The 20,133-nt window shown below is 35.0% G+C and overlaps 1 protein-coding gene and 1 pseudogene across 1 annotated transcript in view; one reads left to right on the plus strand and one right to left on the minus strand.

Annotated features, from left to right (window-relative positions):
- The window catches only part of LRP1B (LDL receptor related protein 1B), a 2,002,169-nt gene that overhangs the window by 1,355,737 nt on the left and 626,299 nt on the right, over positions 1 to 20,133 (plus strand). The window contains exons 29-30 of the mRNA XM_059394361.1: positions 5,842 to 5,973; positions 7,307 to 7,534. Of these exons, the coding sequence (XP_059250344.1) occupies positions 5,842 to 5,973; positions 7,307 to 7,534 (360 nt within the window). The remainder of the gene's footprint in view (positions 1 to 5,841; positions 5,974 to 7,306; positions 7,535 to 20,133) is intronic.
- Positions 399 to 1,086, minus strand: LOC132013049 (L-lactate dehydrogenase B chain-like; annotated as a pseudogene).

The raw sequence follows: 20,133 nt of genomic DNA on the forward strand, positions 1-20,133 counted from the left end.
CAAACCGTGACCCATGTATATGGATGAAAAACCAAGTTAATCACATTGTAGTTTTAAATTTCTACAGCTTAGAAGCCACAAGTCACAGATCTTTAAGGTCTTTCTGGATGTCCCACAACATATCTGCACTTTTATTGAGCTGGGCAACCTCATCATCCTTCAGCTTTTGGTTGATCACACTGGTTAAGCCCTGAGCGTTCAGGATACACATAAGGTTTAGGAAGATGTCATTCTCAATACCACATAGCCCCTTCACCATTGTGGACACTGGATAATTCTGGTTAGATTTTTCAACATGGGTTCAATGAGATCAGACACACTTAATCAAGTAGCTCAGTTGGTATATCCTTTTAGCTGGATGACTTCATAGACACTTTCCACAACCATCTTATGTACATCTAATGTACTTCCTTCCAATTTTCACTGTCATTTTATGTTCCCATTTCTGGATTCAGTTCCTGAAGAGAAACACCTGCCACATTCACTCTACTCCACATAGCCACACCTGAATCACCCTATTCTCCCAAAATCCATCCATGGCAGCTCCTGGGATGAATGCCAAAATTTTCAGCCATAAGATAGAGAGATCTAGCAGAATCTAGATTACACCACTTCCAATCACACAGTGCTTGGGTAGTCCACTTAGTTTCCAAGTAACATATGTGAGACTATCCACTAGGTTGGAAACCACAATTATGATACAATCAGGACTGTACTTGACTATCTGAAGAATAATGAATTTGAAGTCATAACATTCCTCTGCTCCAGATTTAGCTGTCTCTCTCTGTCCTGTTGGCGGACTCCCACAGTCACCACCACTATCTTAGAATTTGCAGTCACAGAATCATCTTTATCTGCCACAATTTTAGGTGTCTGAAGAAATAAGCTCCCATGTTGCAGATCCATCATTTCTTCTTTATCTTCAAAAATATCCACAAGGACAAGTTCAGCCAGGGACTTTCCCAGAATGCTGAAAGCACATGCCATATCAACTTGTCTAATTCCCACTACAATGATCTTATTGTTTGGGATGGTTGCCTCTTCTTCTATAACTGGTGCAATCAGTTTTTCCTTAAGAGTTGTCATTGTGCCCAGAGAGAATCAGCTGGGAGAGCCATGCAAAGACCATATTTTACATCTTTTTATTTTGTGTACTCCTTATCTAATTATTACAGCTATAATTAATTTTAGTATGTTTGTCTTTTAGCCTTCATGTTAGCTTTATAAATTGTTAATCCATTATCTTTATGACATATTATATTTATTAATGAGATTTTTACTTTCAGATGTTTGCTTGTTATTAGTTATTCCTTTTTCTTTTTATCTTAAAGAAGTCTCTTTAACATTTCTTTTAAGGCCACTTAGTGGTAATGAATTCCTTTGCATTTTGCTTATCTGGGAAACTCTATTTCTCTTTCAATTCCAAATAATAACCTTGCTGGATAAAGTATTTTTGTATGGAAGTTTTGCTTTGCTTTGTTTTGTTTTGTTTTTACTTTCAGCCCTCTGAACATGTCATCCCACTCCCATGTGGCCTATAAACATTCTGTTGATAAATCTGCTGATAGCCTTAAGGTTCCCCTTTATGTAAGAATTTGTTTTCCTCTTGCTGCTATTAATATTCTCTCTTCACCTTTAACTATTGACATTTTAATTCTACTGTATCTTGGTCTGGATCCCTTTTTATTTATTTTATGTGGAACTCTCTGTGCTTCCTGGAATAGGATGTCTAATCCCCCCCTTTATTTTTCCTAGATTATGGAAGTTTTCAAGCATACTTTTTTTTTTAATTTTTATTGAAATTCCAGATATTTAACATACAGTGTAATTAATTCAGGTGAAAAACCTAGCTATTCATTACTCACATATGATACCCAGTGATCATCACAAATGCCATTTTTAATACTTCACCATCCCACTACCCACCTCCCTTCCAGTAACCATCAGTTTTTTCTCTATGAGTGAGAGTCTGTTTTCTTGTTTGCCTCCCTTTTTTGCCTCCATATTCATCTGTTTTCTTAATTTCCACATATGAGTGAAATCATATGGTACTTGTCTTTCTTTGTCTAACTTCTTTTACTTAGCGTAATACTCTCTAGCTCTATCCATATCATTGCAAATGGCAAAATTTCACTCTTTCTAAGGCTGAAGTTATATTTCATGTATGTATATGCAGCATTTGATGAAATTTATTCATCAGTCAATGGGCATTTGGGCTCTTCTCATAATTTGGCTATTGTTGATTATGTTGCTAAAAGCATCGAGGTGCATGTATCCCTTCAAATCAATATTTTAGTATCCTTTGTGTAAATACCTAGAAGTGCAAATGCTGAATTGTAGAGTAGCTCTAGTTTTAACTTTTTGAGGAACCTCCATCCTGTTTTCCAGAGTGGCTGTTACAGTTTGCATTCTCACCAACAGTGTGTAAGATGGTTCCCTTTTCTCCGCATCCTTGCCAACACCTGCTGTTTCTTGTATTGTTGATTTTAACTATTTTGACAGGTGTGAAGTGCTATCTCATTGTAGTTTTGATTTGTGTTTCCCTAATGATCAGTGATGTTGAGTGTCTTTTCATGTGTCTGTTAGCCATCTGTCTGTCTTCTTTGGAAAAATGTCTGTTCATGTTTTCTGCCTATTTTTTATCTGGATTATTTGTGTTTTTTTTGTTTTGTTTTGTTTTGTTTTATACCAATCCTTTGTTGGATATATCATTTACAAATATCTTCTCCCATTCAGAAGGTTGCCTTTTAGTTTTGTTAATTATTTCCTTCCCTGTGCAAAAGCTTTTATTTTAATGAAGTTCAATAGTTTATTTTTGCTTTTATTTCCCTTGCCTCTGGAAACATATCTCAAAAGAAGCTGCTATGGTCAATATCAAAGAGGATTTTGGTGGTTTCTTGTCTCATGTTTAGATCTTTCATCTGTTTTCCATTTATTTTTGTGTATGATATAAGAAAGCAGTTGAGTTTCATTCTTTTGCCTTTTGCTGTCCAGTTTTCCCAACACCAGTTGTTGAAGAGACTGTCTTTTTCCCATTGGATATTCTTTCCTGCTTTGTCAAAGTTTGTTTATCAAATAGTTGTGGATCCATTTCTGGGTTTTCTACTCTATTCCATTGATATATGACTGTTTTTGTGTTAGCACCGTACTGTCTTAATCAGTCATTATTTCTTTAAATAAATTATCTACCACCGTTCTCTCTTTCTTCTCCATCTGGGATTCCTATAATGCATGTTATTCTGTGTGATATTATCCAACAAGTTTCTTAATCTACCTTAACTTTTGTTGTTATTATTTTGTTTTTGTTTTTTCCTGTTTGCTCCACTGATTGGATGATTTCCACTGTCTTGTCTTCCATGTTGCTGATCCATTCTTCTCCTTAGTCTAGTTTGCTGCTGAACCCCTCCATTGTGTTTACATTTCAGCTATTATAATATATTGTATTATAGTCTTTTGACTTCTTTTTGGTACTTTCTTATGTTTTCTTCCCCTTTGTTGAAGTTCTGACTGTGTTCATTCATTCTTTTCCAGAGTTCGGTGAATATCTTTATGAACATTGAACTCTTACCTGGTAGATTATTTACCTCTGCATTATTAAGGTTTTTTTCTGAGGCTTTGTCTTATTCTTTCATTTGGAACTTATTCCTCTGTCTCTTCATTTTGCTTGACTCTCTGTTTTTGTTTTTATGCATTAGGTGAAATAGCTACCTCTCTCAGTCTTGAAGCAGTGGACTTGTGTAGCAGATAAGCCTTATCTTTTAAACTTTTTTTTTTTTTTAGCTTGTGTTTGTTTCTCCCACCTATGTCTAAGTAACCCAATTTATTCTTTATAGTCCCAGGTGTTACAGGTGTGCCAAAATCTGTCAGTGTTGCAAAGGGAGGGCTTTTATACAGTGTATAGTTTTAGTCTTATTGTAAGATAGATCCTCAGGCAACAGCCTTTAAGATATATAAATATAGTCTTAATCATAAACCATTGTTCATAATCATAAAACATGCTGACTTTCAAACCTGAGAGATCTGGACAAAGTTTTTAAAATTATGCCTTTAGACATATGTACAATCCCTTTTCTGGGAGATATCAACAAAGACAAAAAAGGGCACTAATATAGTGATTCTTTACTTAGGTTCCCAGGGGACCTCTGACTTCTAAATGTCCTCAGGCTTAAATTCCAGAACAAGAAAATCGGCATTTTCACATAAATACTGGGAAAGTGTTTCAGTCTACTGTTTATGCAGTGCCCTGGGAATTGTAGCCTGCCGAGGTCTGTTTCTCCAACTGTTTCAGACCATGAGGCCCAGAAATGTAATCCTGCCTGACCAAGAGAGCTAGATGCTCAAGAAGTGTCCCCTGCGAATGCAGTACATCTCTCCCAGCTTTGGTAGGACAAGCAGTGGCTATGGTGCATAAGGGTGGGGTGCTTGGCTGGCCAGTTAGAGCTGGACAGATTGTGGCTAATGTGTGCAAGGTCAGGGTGTCCAGGCTGGAGCTAGTAGTGTGGGTTGAGGAGGATTTTCTCTGAAACCATGTCTCTGCCTCTCCTACCTGTTTTAGTGTGGCCCTTTTATTCTTTGCTGTGGAGGTGCTATTTAGCTAGCTTTCATGTCCTTTTCATATGGCATTATTCTATATATATATGGCTGTAGATTTGTTGTGTCTATAGAAGAAGGTGAGTTCAGGATCCTTTTATGCCATCATATTAAAATCTCTTCTTTATTGATTTTCTTATAAAAATGTTTCTGAGTCTTTCATTTCCTTTGATTTATTTACTTTTAAACAAATGCAAAGACATTGATTATTATTTTACCTAAATACTAGCAAAACCCACATTGAGTATCAAGTACAGTTAATCTTTCATATCCTCTACAATTTCATTATAACCCATTTATTTTTGGTCTTTGTGCTTTAAAACTCTACAGAACAGGCATTAACTACTCTGAACAATAGGTTCACTTGTTAGGAAGATGAAATAGGTTGAAAACTAAAATATTGCCAGTGGGATCAGAAGTTGTAATACTTTTCTGCCTTTAATTTAGTATCCTTATTCTAATAGACAGGTTCTATAAAAATAAGATTTAAGAGAATAGTTATTGATCGACTGAGATTAAAATCTTATCCAAAAGGCATAATGACAGAACACGAAGCACAAAAGAATAAGAGAATGACATTGAGCTGTAAAATTTAATATTCCACTCTAAATTTGAATATATTATAACTTACTTATAAAATATAGTTTAACAGGTCTGCATAAGTAGAGGAAACTTTAGCCAGTTAGTAGAGAGAAAAAAAAAATGAAAGCGTAGATATCTTAATCATGAAGGATGTTAAACATTTCTTCACTTAGGCCTCTGATTTGATAAAAAGCATATAACCTGAAGGAAGGATATGTAGGTAACAAGAGCAGTTTCGTGAAGAAACACTAAGAGTGGTGTGCTGAGGCACAAAGGGAGTCTGTATGGTGGGTTAGGAAAGTAACACTCAATTCCTGGGTTATGGTTTAGTTGAGGTTATTATAAACTAAATTTAGTAATTACTCCTTTTTTCTCTCAGAAAAAATCCTTAACAAATATTTCCTTCTAAGGAAAAAGGATGCATATATTTAGACTTAGAGAAATTTGAGGGAGTTAACTTAGTTGTTATCATTGAGGAGGAAAATGTTTTTATTAATGCAATTGCTATGTATGATTATCTATTATTGTCATATTAATCATCCCAGTAATGGGTGCTATATAGGGAACTTCACTTTGAATCATTACATGAATAACCCTTGTCAACCTCAAAGGTTCCCTAATATATTTCTTCTACTTTTTCACTGTTAATATTTCACTGTGTAATTACAGCTCCCAATCCCTGTGCAGCTAATGATGGCAAAGGACCCTGCTCTCATATGTGTCTGATCAATCATAATAGGAGTGCTGCTTGTGCGTGCCCCCACTTGATGAAACTTTCCTCAGACAAGAAGACCTGCTATGGTAAATTTCTTGAAGTTCTTATCTAAATTTCAAATTGAATTCTCTCAAATGATATTAGCATTAAGATTTTCCTCAAAGTGAAGCAGAAGAGATTTTTAATGTCCTTAAAAACATTTGAGGTAGTGCTACTTCCAGACTGTATTGATGATTCATCTACTTTTGGGAAGACTGACAAATTCTTTAAATATGTGATATGCTGCACTTTACTATTTATTACCTTATTCATTTTTTTTTTCTTGCTGCTTTCTTATTTGGTGTGTTGGCAGGATTTATCTCTACAAAGCAGGGAGATTTGTAAGTGAAAGGGCATTTTCAGAAAGTGATGATGTAGGTAACCATGTAACAAAGAGGTACTTAACAGCTTTAATCTCCTCCTGCTCTTCTAAAGTTACTTTCACATCATTTTATAGGGGATTATCAATTTAAAGGGAGGAAGAATGAGGTAAAATTTTTGACTTTGAAATATTTCTTAAAAATATTTAAACAGCACACTTAAACTAGAAAAAATGATAATGAAATTCATGAATGAAATCAGACTGTAGGGTTTTTTTTCTGTTTTGGTTTCTTTTAATTTTGAGTAATTTTTGTTTATTTGTGGAGCAATTACTTTCAAGGGCAGAGAAGAATGTGCTTACAAAATCTTAACTCAGGAATGTAGGTGCATGATGATTTAATTAATTATATATAATCTTAACATATCACAACAACAATAATTCCAAAGAGACAATGAAATAATAGATTATTTGTGACATCTATTTCTATTTAATCTCCTATTTTATAAACTCAGTTCCAAAAGGTGCTTATGGGAAGTAAAAATGATGCAATGCCTCACAATGTTACTTACTACAGATTTTTAAAAATGTGTAATAAAACATACCTTAACGTTATTTGAAGCCCAATTTTGACAAGAAAAACATGAACATGACTTTTAAATCCATGTTTAATTTTATTGAGATAGTATAAAAAATGTTCTTAGATGCCTTCAAAAATCATTTAATTTTGTTCTGATTAGGTAAAAAGAACAAATACCATTTGATATTTCCAGAGTTCATGTGTTTTAATAATTGTTTAAAATTATAAGATCAAATCACTGAGAATTTCTTGGTATTTCTAACTAAAGAAAAATAATGACTTAAGAATTCTAACTAGTTTTTCATTTGTTTCTTAATAATTTTAATTTAAATAATAACTCATTTATGCCTATCAAATCTTGATTATGATTTTTTGATGTTAAAATTCTTTTAAATAACAAGAAATAATTTTAGAATTTCTAGATTGCTTCAAACTTGCCAAGGTTAGGAGAGAAAAATACTTATTTCTGTTTCTTTTCTAGAAATGAAAAAATTTCTTCTATATGCAAGGCGTTCTGAAATCAGAGGAGTGGATATTGATAATCCATATTTTAACTTTATCACGGCCTTTACAGTTCCTGATATTGATGATGTTACTGTGATAGACTTTGATGCATCTGAAGAACGTTTATACTGGACAGATATTAAAACACAAACCATTAAACGGGCTTTTATTAACGGAACTGGGTTGGAAACTGTTATTTCAAGAGGTAAGAGCTTTGCACATTACAGCTTAAAAAAATGTCATTCAATTTATAATAATCACAAGTCTCTTTTGTATGTTTTTTTAAATTATCCAATTCTGTGTTGTTAATTGAAAGTTGGAATTGATTATTCAGAGATTTAATAATATGCTATGTCTTTACAATTGTATAATGCTATAATTATGTTGCACATAATAGTCTGATAACTAGAAATTTTGTTTCAAAAGAAGAAAAAAAAATCAAAAGTGATCTCCTTAAAATTTGTGGATTTCTAAACAAACATTTCAAGACTTATTCTTTGCTGATGGAGGAATGGTAATTTGTGCATACACAAAATATAGAATATTTGGGAAGGACTTCTTTCCCTCTTTGGGCTCAAGCTTATTATCAACTTCCTTTGCATAAATTTTTACAGAACTAGAGTACACAAATAAGACAGGGAACTTATTTCTATCCACATCCTAACCTAGCAAGTTAAATTATAACTTATTGGTAAATGTTGTTAAATTAACTATTAAAAAAAATAACTTTCCCCAAAGTAGAAAATATGTCTGAAGTGAAGTTAGACATAGTTACAGATACCATGACTAAATATTTAACATTGAATTATCCTAGACTTTGTTTGAATCTTGGTGTATTGTGATTTCTGGATCAGTTATTGTTGTTGTTATTATTGTTATAATTAGTTGTAGTAATAGTTTAGTTTATCTTCATTGAGTATCTTAGTATATATATTGCATATATATAATATGTTAGTTTTATATATATTTATATATAGTATATATATGTGTATAGTATGTATTTAGTATAGTATTATTATATTAGTATATCGACATAGTATATCTTCATTGAGTATCTGCTCTTTTCATGACTGCAAAACCAAACAAGACAGTTTCTGTTCAATTTCATTTTCCAATAAGCATGAGAGAGTGATTTGGAAGAGGATAGAAGAAAGGGTGATCAGTAATCCATATAGATATATCAAACTCTCATGCTTTGAAACATACTAAAAATTTAAAATCAGAACTTATATGAGGAATGATCAATCTCTTAATTAAAGCAATAAGAAGTGCAGGTTTTAAATTCACAGGTTTTCAAGAGTTTCCACATATCATATTTAAAAAGCTGGCTTGAGTATTACTAGTAGATCTGAGAGTCTTTAACCACTAAAGTGTTCTTTTATTTATGCTAGCTCTTTACTCATCTAAGTTTAGTGCTATTAAAGCAACTTGAATGAATTGGTTATAAACTTGTTTATACTTATACTTATTTCAAACTTCCCATAAGAGAATAACCTTTATAAGAAAGCTAATGCAAAGATTTTTTCTTCTTAGACTATTTTTTTACAGAGGAGAGGGAAATAATGGTTTGATTATTATCCAATTGTTAGACTAGGTAATGATCATTAAATACCTTGAAAGATCATTTAAAGGACGTTACGTGCCTTCTAAGACTGACAGTCAGGTGATCTCATAAGATATTCATTAAAGTCTAACAGAAAATTGTTTAAGCACTTCATCATGAATGTGAAATCCTTACCAAAAGGCTTTGTGAATTGTATGAAGGGAAAGATGTTATATCTCAGAAAAACGTGAGGACAATTTTCTATCAATATAGATTGGTAGCTAGTAGTTATGTAGTAACTGTAGTAGTTGATGAATTTGTCTTCAAGAAATTCACAGGCTTCTTTTCATTTAGTGGACTTTATTTATAATTATTGCCAAAAATTGAACAATGATATTTTCTTACCAACAATTAATAAAATATATTCATTAGGATCAATAACCATTAATTCAACCATTTTGAAAATATTGAAATATATATAAGAAATTGATGGAGAATCATTATTGGCTGAATAATATGAAACACAGAACAAGAAGGACATATTATACAAGCTGATAGAGCTAAAGAAATAAGTAGGAACTGAATCTAGACTTTATAAGTTGTTGATTTTTATATTAGTACTGAAAATAATGAGAGCCAAAGAAGTATTTCAAGGAGGCAGCAGTTGTATGGTTAGGCAAATACATACAGCTACGTATGTATTTGCCTTTGGAAAATATGAGTTCTAGCTTTTAGGTTTAGTAGAGAATTGAAGAGGTGTGAGATGGAGGCAGGTGACTCTGGGAGACTGGATCACTGGCTGGTATAGCAGTTTTAGTAAGATGTGATTGAAACATGGACTAGAAGGGAAAAAAAGAAATGAGGGAGAATTATAGAAACATAAAAGAGTGAAAATATAAAGTAACTTAATTAATTGGATATGAAGGTTGAGGAATAGGTATTGTCAAAGATAAGTCCTTCATTTCCGGCTCACCTGTAAATTGAATGATGTTGCATTTTCCTTTCTTCCAGGGTGAAATCTTGTGAAGGACTGATTTAGCTTTCCATTAATAGAAAGCTTGAGATGAACTTTTGACAGTTCAGCTTGTGAGCTCATCAAAGTGTCTCAAATCCTGCCAGTAATTGTACTGTATTTTATCCTTTCATCTTTTGGATTCCCTGCGAATGTCTGACCTTTCTCTTATTTCTTACATGCTGGTCTCTGTATCTTCTCACTTCACTGTCCTTCCTCTACTGGACTTTGTCTTGAGATTCTCTCTTTTCTTATCTTCCTTAGCCAAAGTCTAATGTGAAATCTGCTTCATAAATCAGACTCTACATTTGTCATTGCTCCAATCAGACCGTTTCCTGAGAAAACACTGAACCTTCATGAAAGAGTGTAGAAATAGTTTGCCTGCCATGCCATTCTCCATATCCTAAAATACTAAACTTCTCTTAATTTATGTACTACCTACACAAGCTATTGGTTACAGTTACATGTACAAAGCACACTTCATTATAAACATAAATGCTAACAAATGACTATAGATGTGTTCTTTGTATAAACTAACAAATATTTATAATCACATGTATAGTTGCCTCTTTAAAACACAAAAAGGTAATTTTATTCTAAGAAAAATTACTGCACAATTCACAGCAAAGGTTTTTGCTACTGGTCTGCAGCCTGACTCTCTAGTGGTAATTAATTCTTACCCTTAAGTCACTTCTTCGTCCAGATATTTTTCAATTATTGGTGCTCTCAGGTTTAGTTTTTTGATGTGATAAATAATACTAGCTGTCCTTAAAGTGACAAGCACCATAATCTCATGTAATCTTTACAAACTTATTATTAAGAAATACTTTCATTCTGTGGATGAGAAAGCTTAAGCTTGTGAAAGCTGAAACTCTTGTCTCTGAAACAAAGGGAGTATACAGTGGAGCCGCAGTCACACTCTGGACTGTACGTTTAGAGCTCCTGTCACTCTCATTACTCTGCAAAGAGAGAATTTGGGACTTCATCCCCAGTGACTGGGTGTTAACCTTTTATGCTCAGTTGCCTCTCCTGAGTACTTATTTATATAATGCCCACCATTATACCTTACTAGATAAAAGACTGTCCCCCACAAACTTTAAATCATCATAGCAAGAAATTAACTTTCAATGAACTTAGTAAGAAGAAAAGAAGACATTAACAGGCCTTAAAGTTCTAACTGGGAGTTACGTAGTTGGGTTTCCACATTTGTATCTATTCTTCTTTCTTTTAATTTTTTTTTAAATTTTCATTTTATTATTTTTATTAATTATTTTTGTTATTTGCCCCAGGGGTAATTTTGTGAATCATCAGGCTTACACACTTCACAACATACTTCATAACACTAACTCGGGTATATCACATATCCTCCCAATGTCCATAACTCAACTACCCTCTCCCTACCATACTACCCCCGATAACCCTCAGTTTGTGAGATTAAGCATTTCTTATGGTTTGTCTCCCTCCTGATACCATCTTGTTTCATTTTTTCCTTCTCTACACCCCAAAACCCCCACTCTGCCTATCAAATTCCTCATATCAGGGAGATCATATGATAATTATCTTTCTCTAATTGACTTATTTCAAGAGCATGATACCCTCTAGTTCCATCCACATCATTGCGAATGGCAAGATTTAATTTCTTTTGATGGTTGCATAGTATTCCATTGTATATATATACCACATCTTCTTTATCCATTCATTTGTTGATGGACATTTAGGTTCTTTCCACAGACTGGCTATCGTGGACATTGCTGCTATAAACATTTGGGGGCATGTGCCCCTTTGGATAATTGAATTTGCATCTTTATTTTTTTTAAAGATTTTTTATTTATTTATTAGAAAGAGAGATCACAGGCAGGCAGAGAGACAGGCAGAAAAAAAGAGAGGGAAGCAGGCTCCCTGCTGAGCACAGAGCCCATTGCAAGGCTCAATCCCAGGACTTAAGATAATGACCTGAGACAAAGGCAGAGGTTTTAACCCACTGAGCCACCCAAGTGCCCCAACATCTGCATCTTTAGGGTAAGTACCCAGTAGTGCAATTGCTGGGACATAGGGTAGCTCTATTTTCAACTCTTTGAGGAACCTCCATACTGTTTTCCAGAGTGGCTGCACCAGCTTGCATTCCCACCAACAGTGTAGGAGGGTTCCCCTTTCTCTTCATCATTGTCAGCCTCTGTCATTTCCAGACTTGTTTATTTTAGCTATTCTGGCTGGTGTAAGGTGGTATCTCTCCATGGTTTTTGATTTGTATTTCCCTGATGCCGAGTGATGTGGAGCACTTTTTCATGTGTCTGTTGACCATCTGGATATTTTCTTTGCAGAAATGCCTGTTCATGTCCTCTTCCCATTTCTTGATTGGATTATTTGTTCTTTGGGCATTGAGATTGATAAGCTCTTTCAAGATTTTGGATACTAGCCCTTTATCTGATATGTCAGTTGCAAATATCCTCTCACAGTTTGTCAGATGTCTTTTGGTTTTGTTGACTATTTCCTTTGCTTTGCAAAAACTTTTGATCTTGATGAAGTCCCAGTAGTGCATTTGCACCCTTGCTTCCCTTGCCTTTGGTGATGTTTCTAGGAAGAAGTTGCTGTGGCTGAGGTCAAAGGGGTTGCTGCCTATGTTCTCCTCAAGGATTTTGATGGATTCATTTCTCACATTGAGATCCTTCATCCACTTGGAGTCTATTTTTGTGTGTGGTGTAAGGAAATAGTCCAGTTTAATTCTTCTGCATGTGGCTATCTAATATTCCCAACAGCATTTGTTGAAGAGACTGTCTTTGTTCCATTGGACATTCTTTCCTGCTTTGTTGAAGATTAGTTGATCATAGAGTTGAGGGGCTATTTCTGAGCTCTCTATTCTGTTCCATTGATCTATGTGTCTGTTTTTGTGCCAATACCATACTGTGTTGATTATGACAGCTTTGTAATAGAGCTTGAAGTCTGGAATTATGATGCAACAAACCTTGGTTTCCTTTTTTAAGATTTTATCTAATTATTTGACAAAGATATATCACAAATAGTCAGGGAGGCAGACAGAGAGAGGGAGAAGTAGGTTTTCGCTGAGCAGAGAGCCAGATATGGGGCTCAATCACAGGATCCTGAGATCATGACCTGAGCTGAAGGCAGAGACTTAACCACTGAGCCACCCAGGCACCCCCAACCTTGGCTTTCTTTTTCAACATTCCTCTGGCTACTTGGGGTCTTTTATGGTTCCATATAAATTTTAGGATTATTTGTTCTATTTCTTTTTTAAAAAATGATGGTATTTTGATAGGGATTGCATCCAATGTGCTTTATGTAGCATAGACATTTTCACAATATTTGTTCTTCCAGTCCATGAGCATGGAACGTTTTTCCATTTCTTTGTGTCTTCTTCAATTCTTTTCATGAGTATTCTATAGTTTTCTTAGTACACATACTTTGCCTCTTTGGTTAGCTTTATGCCTAGGTATCTTATGGGTGTGGGTGCAATTGTAAATGGGACTGACCCCTTAATTTCTCTTTCTTCTGTCTTGCTCTTGGTGTATAGAAATTCAACTGATTTGTGTGCATTGATTTTATATCCTGATACTTTCCTGAATTCCTGAATGAGTTCTAACAGTTTTGGAGTGGAGTCTTTTGGGTTTTCCACCTAAGGTAACATATGATCTGCAGAGTGAGAGTTTGACTTCTTCTTTGCCAGTTTGGATGCCTTTTATTTCTTTTTGTTGTCTGATTGCTGAGGCTAGGGCTTCTAGTGCTATGTGGAATAGCAGTGGTAATAGTGGTAATAGCCCTGCTATGTTCCTGATCTTAGGGGAAAAGCTCTCAGTTTTTCCCCATTGAGAATGATATTTGCTATGGTTTTTCATAGATGGCTTTGATGATATGGAGGTATGTACCCTCTACCCCTACACTATGAAGAATTTTGATCAAGAAAGAATGCCATACTTTGTCAGATGCTTTTTCAACATCTATTAGGAGTATCATATGACTCTTATTCTTTCTTTTATTAATGTATTGTATCACGTTGATTGATTTGAAGATGTTGAACCAACCTTGCAGCCCTGGAATAAATCCAACTTGGTTGTGGTGAATAAACCTTTTAATGTACTATTGGATTCTCTTGGCTAGTATTTTGGTGAGAATTTTCGCTTCTGTGTTTATCAAGAATATTGGTCTGTTTCTCCTTTTTATTGTGGTCTTTGTCTGGTTTTGGGATCAAGGTATTTCTGGCCTCATAAAATGAGTATGTAAGTTCTCCTTCCATTTCTATTTTTTGGAACAGTTTCAGGAGAATAAGAATTAATTCTTCTTTAAATGATTGGTAGAATTCCCCTGGGAAGCCATCTGGCCCTGGGCTCTTGCTTGTTGGGAGATTTTTGATGACTGCTTCAAGCTTCTTACTGGTTATCGATCTGTTCAGGCTTTCTGTGTCTTTCTGGTTCAGTTTTGGTAGTTTCTATCTCTAGAAATGCATCCATTTCTTCCAGATTGTCAAATTTGTTGGCATATAGTTGCTCACAATATGTTCTTATAATTGCTTATATTTATTTTGTGTTGGCTGTAATCTCTCTTCTTTCATTCATGATTTTATTTATTTGGGTCCTTGCTCTTTTCTTTTTGATAAGTCTGGCCAGGGGTCTATCAATCTTATTAATTCTTTCAAAGAACCAGCTCCTAGTTTTGTTGATTTGTCTATTTTTTTTTTGGTTTCTATTTCATTGATTTCTGCTCTGATCCTTATGATTTTCTTCTCCTGCTGGGTTTAGGTTTTCTTTGCTGTTCTTTCTCCAGCTCCTTTAGGTATAGGGTTAGGTTGTATACTTGAGACCTTTCTTGAGAAAGTCTTGTATCACTATCTACTTTCCCCTTGGGACTGTGTTTGCTGTGTCCCAAAGATTTTGAACTGTTGTTTTTGAACACGGTTTTGTTTGAACATTTGTGTTTTCATTTTCATTTGTTTCCATGATTTTTTTTTCAATTCTTCTTTAATTTCCTGGTTGACCCATTCATTCTTTAGTTGAATGCTCTTTAGCCTCCATGTATTTGGGCTCTCTCCAAATTTCTTCTTGTGATTGTGTTCTACCTTCAGAGCATTGTGGTCTGAAAACGTGCAGAGAATGATCCCAATCTTTTGGTACCAGTTAAGACCTTATTTGTGACCCAAGATGTGATCTATTCTTCAGAATGTTCCATGTGCACTAGAGAAGAATGTATATTCTGTTGCTTTGGGATGGAATGTTCTGAATATATCTGTGATGTCCATCTGGTCCAGTGTATCATTTAGGGCCTTTTTTTCCTTGTTGATTTTTGCTTGGATGATCTGTCCATTTCAGTGAGGGACGTGTTGAAGTCCCCTACTAATACTGTATTATGGTCAATGTGTTTGTTATTAATTGGTTTATATGATTGTCTGTTCTCATGTTAGGGGTATAGGTTTTTAAAATTGTTAGATCTTCTTGTTGGACAGACCCTTAAAGTACTATATAGTGTCCTTTTTCATCTCTTACTATAGTCTGGCTTAAAATCTAACTTATCTTATATAGGGATTGCCACCCCAGCTTTCTTTTGATGTCCATTAGCATGGTAAATTGTTTTCCACACCCTCACTTTAAAACTGGAGGTATCTTTGGGTCTAAAATGAGTTTTTTGTAGACAGTGCATTGATAGGTCTTGTTTTATTATCCATTCTGGTACCCTGTATCTTTTGATTGGGCATTTAGCCCATTTACATTCAGGGTAACAATTGAAAGATATGAATTTAGTGCCATTGTATTGTTTGTAAGGTGAGTGTTACTGTATATTGTCCTGTTCTTTTCTGGTCTACTGCTTTTAGGCTCTCTCTTTGCTTAGAGGACCTCTTTCAATATTTCCTATAGGGTTCGTTTGGTGTTTGGTAATTATTTTAATTTTTGTTTGTCCTGGAAGCTTTTTATCTCTCCTTCTATTTTCAATGATAACCTAGCTGGATATAGTATTCTTGGCTGCATGCTTTTCTCATTTAGTGCTCTGTATATATCCTGCCAGCTCTTTCTGGCCTGCCAGGTTTCTGTGGATAAGTCTGCTGTCTAATATCTAATATTTTTATTATTGTATGTTACAGACTTCTTAAGCTGTTTTCAAGATTTTCTTTTTGTCACTAAGACTTGTAAGTTTTACTATTAGATGATCGGGTATGGACCTATTTTTTATTGATTTTGAGGGGGATTCTCTGTGCTTCCTGGATTTTGATGCTTGTTCCTTTTGCCATATTAAGGAAATTCTCTACTATAATTTTCTCTAATAACCTTCTTCCCTCTCTCTCTTTCTTGTTCTGGAATCCCAATTATTCTAGTATTGTTTTGTTATGGTATCACTTATTTTTTGAAATCTTCCCTCATGGTCCAGTGGTTGTTTTTCTCTCTTTTGCTTGGCTTCTTTATTCTCCATCATTTGGTCTTCTATATCACTAATTCTCTCTTCTGCCTCATTTATCCTAGCAGTGAGAGCCTCCATTTCTAACTGCACCTTATTAATAGCTTTTTTTAACTTCAGCTTATTTAGATTTTAGTTATTTTATTTCTCCAGAAGGGCTTTTATTTCTCCAGATGGGGTTTCTCTTATATCCTCCATTCCATTTTTTAGCCCAACTAGCACCTTGAGTATTGTTCCGAATTCTAGTTCTGACTTATTACCAATGTCCATATTGATTAGGTTCCTAGCTGTCAGTACTGCCTCTTGTTACTTTTTTCATGATGAGTTTTTCTGCCTTGTCATTTTATCCATATATGAATATGAGTGAGAGAAAAAAATACTAAAAGGGTGGCAAAACACCTGAAAAAAAATGTATGCTAACAAAATCAGAAGAGATCCAAAACTGGGAGGAGAAGAAAGAGGGGGAAAGGAAATAAAAATAAAAAATAAAAAAGTTATACACACACACACACATTTGACTGGTGAATAGAACAGAGCCACCCACTTGATTTTGGGTGTATTTAAATTTCTTAGAAGAATATCCTCCCAAATATTTAAAGAAAGAAAAACTTACATATATAGAAAAATAAATGCAAACATGATGAAGAGATGTAATATGACAGTAAAGATCAAAATTTTTTAAAAATTCTAAAAAAGGAAGTGATAATAAGTTGTTTGGAAAAAGAAAAAAAAATAGAGTAGGAAATGTGCTCAGGCTGGAAAGTAGAACAAAGCCATGTGTGAGATTAGAAATTTTGTTCTATTAGAAGAAATTGTATCTTAAAATTTTTTAGGAAAAAAAACATACATATACAAAAAACAAGATTAAATACAATGAAGGGATAAAATATGACTATAACAATAAAGGTTTTAAAAGTTTTTTTAGAAAGGTATTATTAAGATAAACAAGTTAAAAACATTCAAAGAGGAAAAGTTAAAAACTGGAATAAGAAAAATATTTTTGAAAAAAATTAACTTTTCAAGACTTAAGTGACATGGGGAAAAAGCCATTAATTCTATTTATTGCTTTCCCCTAACTCTGGAGTTCTGCTATTCTCATTGATTCATGAACTTTGTCTTAGCTGGATGTTCTTGCTGATTTTCTGGGCAAGGGGCCTGTTGCAGTGATTCTCAAATGTCTTTCCCTGAGGGGCACCTAGGTGGCTCAATGTGTTAAGCCTCTGCCTTAGACTCAGGTCATGATCTCAGTTTCCTCGGATCAAGCCCTACATCGGGCTCTCTGTTTTGCAGGGAGCCTGCTGCCCCCTCTATCTCTGGATGCTGATTCGCCTAACTTGTGATCTCTCTCTCTCTCTGTCAAATAAATAAAATCTTAAAAAAAAAAAAGTATTTGTGCAAGGCAGAATTGCACTGCCCTTGCCATGGACAGGCCTAAGTATTCTGCTTGGTTTGCTCTCAGAGCTTTTGCTCCCTGAATGCTTTCCTTAGAGCTCTGGAGGATGGGAATAAAGATGGCACCTCCCAATCTCTGGCCCAGAGGAGCTGAGAGCTCAGAGCCCCACTCAGTGTGCTCCCTGAGACAAGCAGTCAATCACTCCTGTCTCCCTGGTCTCCAGCCACAGTCCAAGCTCACCTGGCCTGTGACCAAGCATTTCTATCTCTGGTTAATGGCCCTTCCTTATGTCTCTAAACCCAGCAGATTCCTGCCATGCTGCTCTTCCCAGAGCAGGAAGGTGGGTCTCCCTGGATTTGCCACTTGTGGGGTTCTTGCTTGAAGAGCATTGGCCCAACTGTGCCTCAGATCACCATTTAAGGTAACTCTGATCTGAAAGCTCACTCCTTGGCTCTGTCTCTGTATTCAGCTTCTCACTCTGATACCTGATAGCTCTGCCACACTCAGACACCCCCAAACCTTCCGTGACCCTGCGGGTCCTGAGACCACACTGTCCTTGTGAGGGCTGCACCTCTGCTTAGCCTCTGCTGTGATATCTCTCAGGGGAGATGACTTCTGAAAGTTTGGATTTTGTGCTCTGCTGCTCCACTGATTCCTGGGAGCTGGCCCCTCCCCCTGTGGTCTAACTTCCCATTGCTTTGGACTCACTTCTCTGCACTTCCTACCTTTCAGAAAGTGGTTGATTTTCTGTTTCTAGAATTGCTGCTTTTCTTCTCTTTGATCTCCTCTTGGTTTTGTAGGTGTTCAGAATGTTTTGATAATTATCTAGCTGAACTCCTGGAACCTAATGTCATTTCAGTCAGCTACTTTTCTGCCATCTTGCCTCTCTCTTTGTATCTATTCTCCTTTTATCTATCATTAATTCCCCATACAGTACTTTGAAGTAAATGTTACTTTCTGTTTTTAAAAATGACAAGTCATTTAATTCATAGTAAGAAATGGCAGGGCTTGTTTCATCCAAGTTGGAATTGACTTTAAAGTTCTGTGGTTTTTCCCTCCTGACCCAGAGTCCCTCTCTTTTACAAATAAGGAACTTTGCCAGATAGAGAACAGAAAATCTTAATAATCACATGGTTTGTACAAATATTTATTTCCAATATTCATTTAACAAACATTCAGCATAATCTGCTGATTTCACCTAGTAGCACCTCGGTGAAGCGTAAAAGTATTCCATCCCTTTTCCAATAGTTTGGTTATTCTGACATAGAAGAAAAAGCTTTTAGAGATATGTTGGTAGCATTATAAGGCCCCAGGCTACTGTCAATAAAAATTCACTTTTTACTGGGAAAAAAATCCAGATGTATCTGGTTATTCTAGGGCAAAGTGAATCATTCACTTCTGGAAAATTAAGGGCTCAACTTTGGGCAAGTACCATTGACTGAACAAATTCTAGAGTCATCTACCATCTGAAAGCATCTGAGTTTAGCAGATGCTAAAATGAACAAAAAGAAGATTAATACACATTAGAAGTTATCTGTTTATTAAAAACCCTCATTTGTATGGTAGGGAATTATCATATAATAATATGTTTTTTTAACTGTAAAAATATAAACTCTTTAAATGTAGACTTTTGATCACATTGCTACAATATAAAATTTAATTCTCAATGGTACTTTGAATTTAATTGGATTTATTTCAAAGTAGATTTCCATTATTTTTTTTATTTGTTTATTTGACAGACAGAGATCACAAGTAGACAGAGAGGCATGCAGAGAGAGAGAGAGGGAAGCAGGCTCCCTGCTGAGCAGAGAGCCCGATATGGGACTCGATCCCAGGACCCCGGGACCATGACCCGAGCCGAAGGCAGCAGCTCAACCCACTGAGCCACCCAGGCGCCCCTAGATTTCCATTATTATTTGAAATTGTTACGCTCTTCTGCCAACAATTATTTTGTCACTGAGTACTAAATTCATCCGTTCCCTCTGTTTTGCAAGACACCATATTTAATTGTACCCATTAATAAAAATGCTTAAAGAAAAAAAAACAACAACTATTATGAAAATTGGTCCAGCAAGAATGAAGGAAAAGAAAACAAGTCAGTAATAAAAGTGAGATCTAGAGTCTAGATTTTGGAACCAGGCCTTGAATTCAAGAGATTTTGAGTAGTGGACATCTGTTGTTTTGCCTATTTCTAAATAGCATTTTCAATTTTCATTTTCACCCAGGAAATCTTTCAGTGGAAGAATGTCAACATCTGTGATTTAAAAACAGAAAAGAAAAGGAAAAAAAAAAAGGCAAAACCACACCTATAAATGCCATTTCATTGAGAACTTGTATCTATAACAATGAATGCTAAATAAGCCATACTTGCTATGCTTAGTCTTTATATATTAGTGAGAAGGATAGTATCTTTTTTTTTTAAGATTTTATTTATTTATTTGACAGAGAGAAATCACAAGT

This window comes from Mustela nigripes, chromosome 3 (genome assembly GCF_022355385.1).
Source record: "Mustela nigripes isolate SB6536 chromosome 3, MUSNIG.SB6536, whole genome shotgun sequence".
NCBI classification, from domain to species: domain Eukaryota; kingdom Metazoa; phylum Chordata; class Mammalia; order Carnivora; family Mustelidae; genus Mustela; species Mustela nigripes.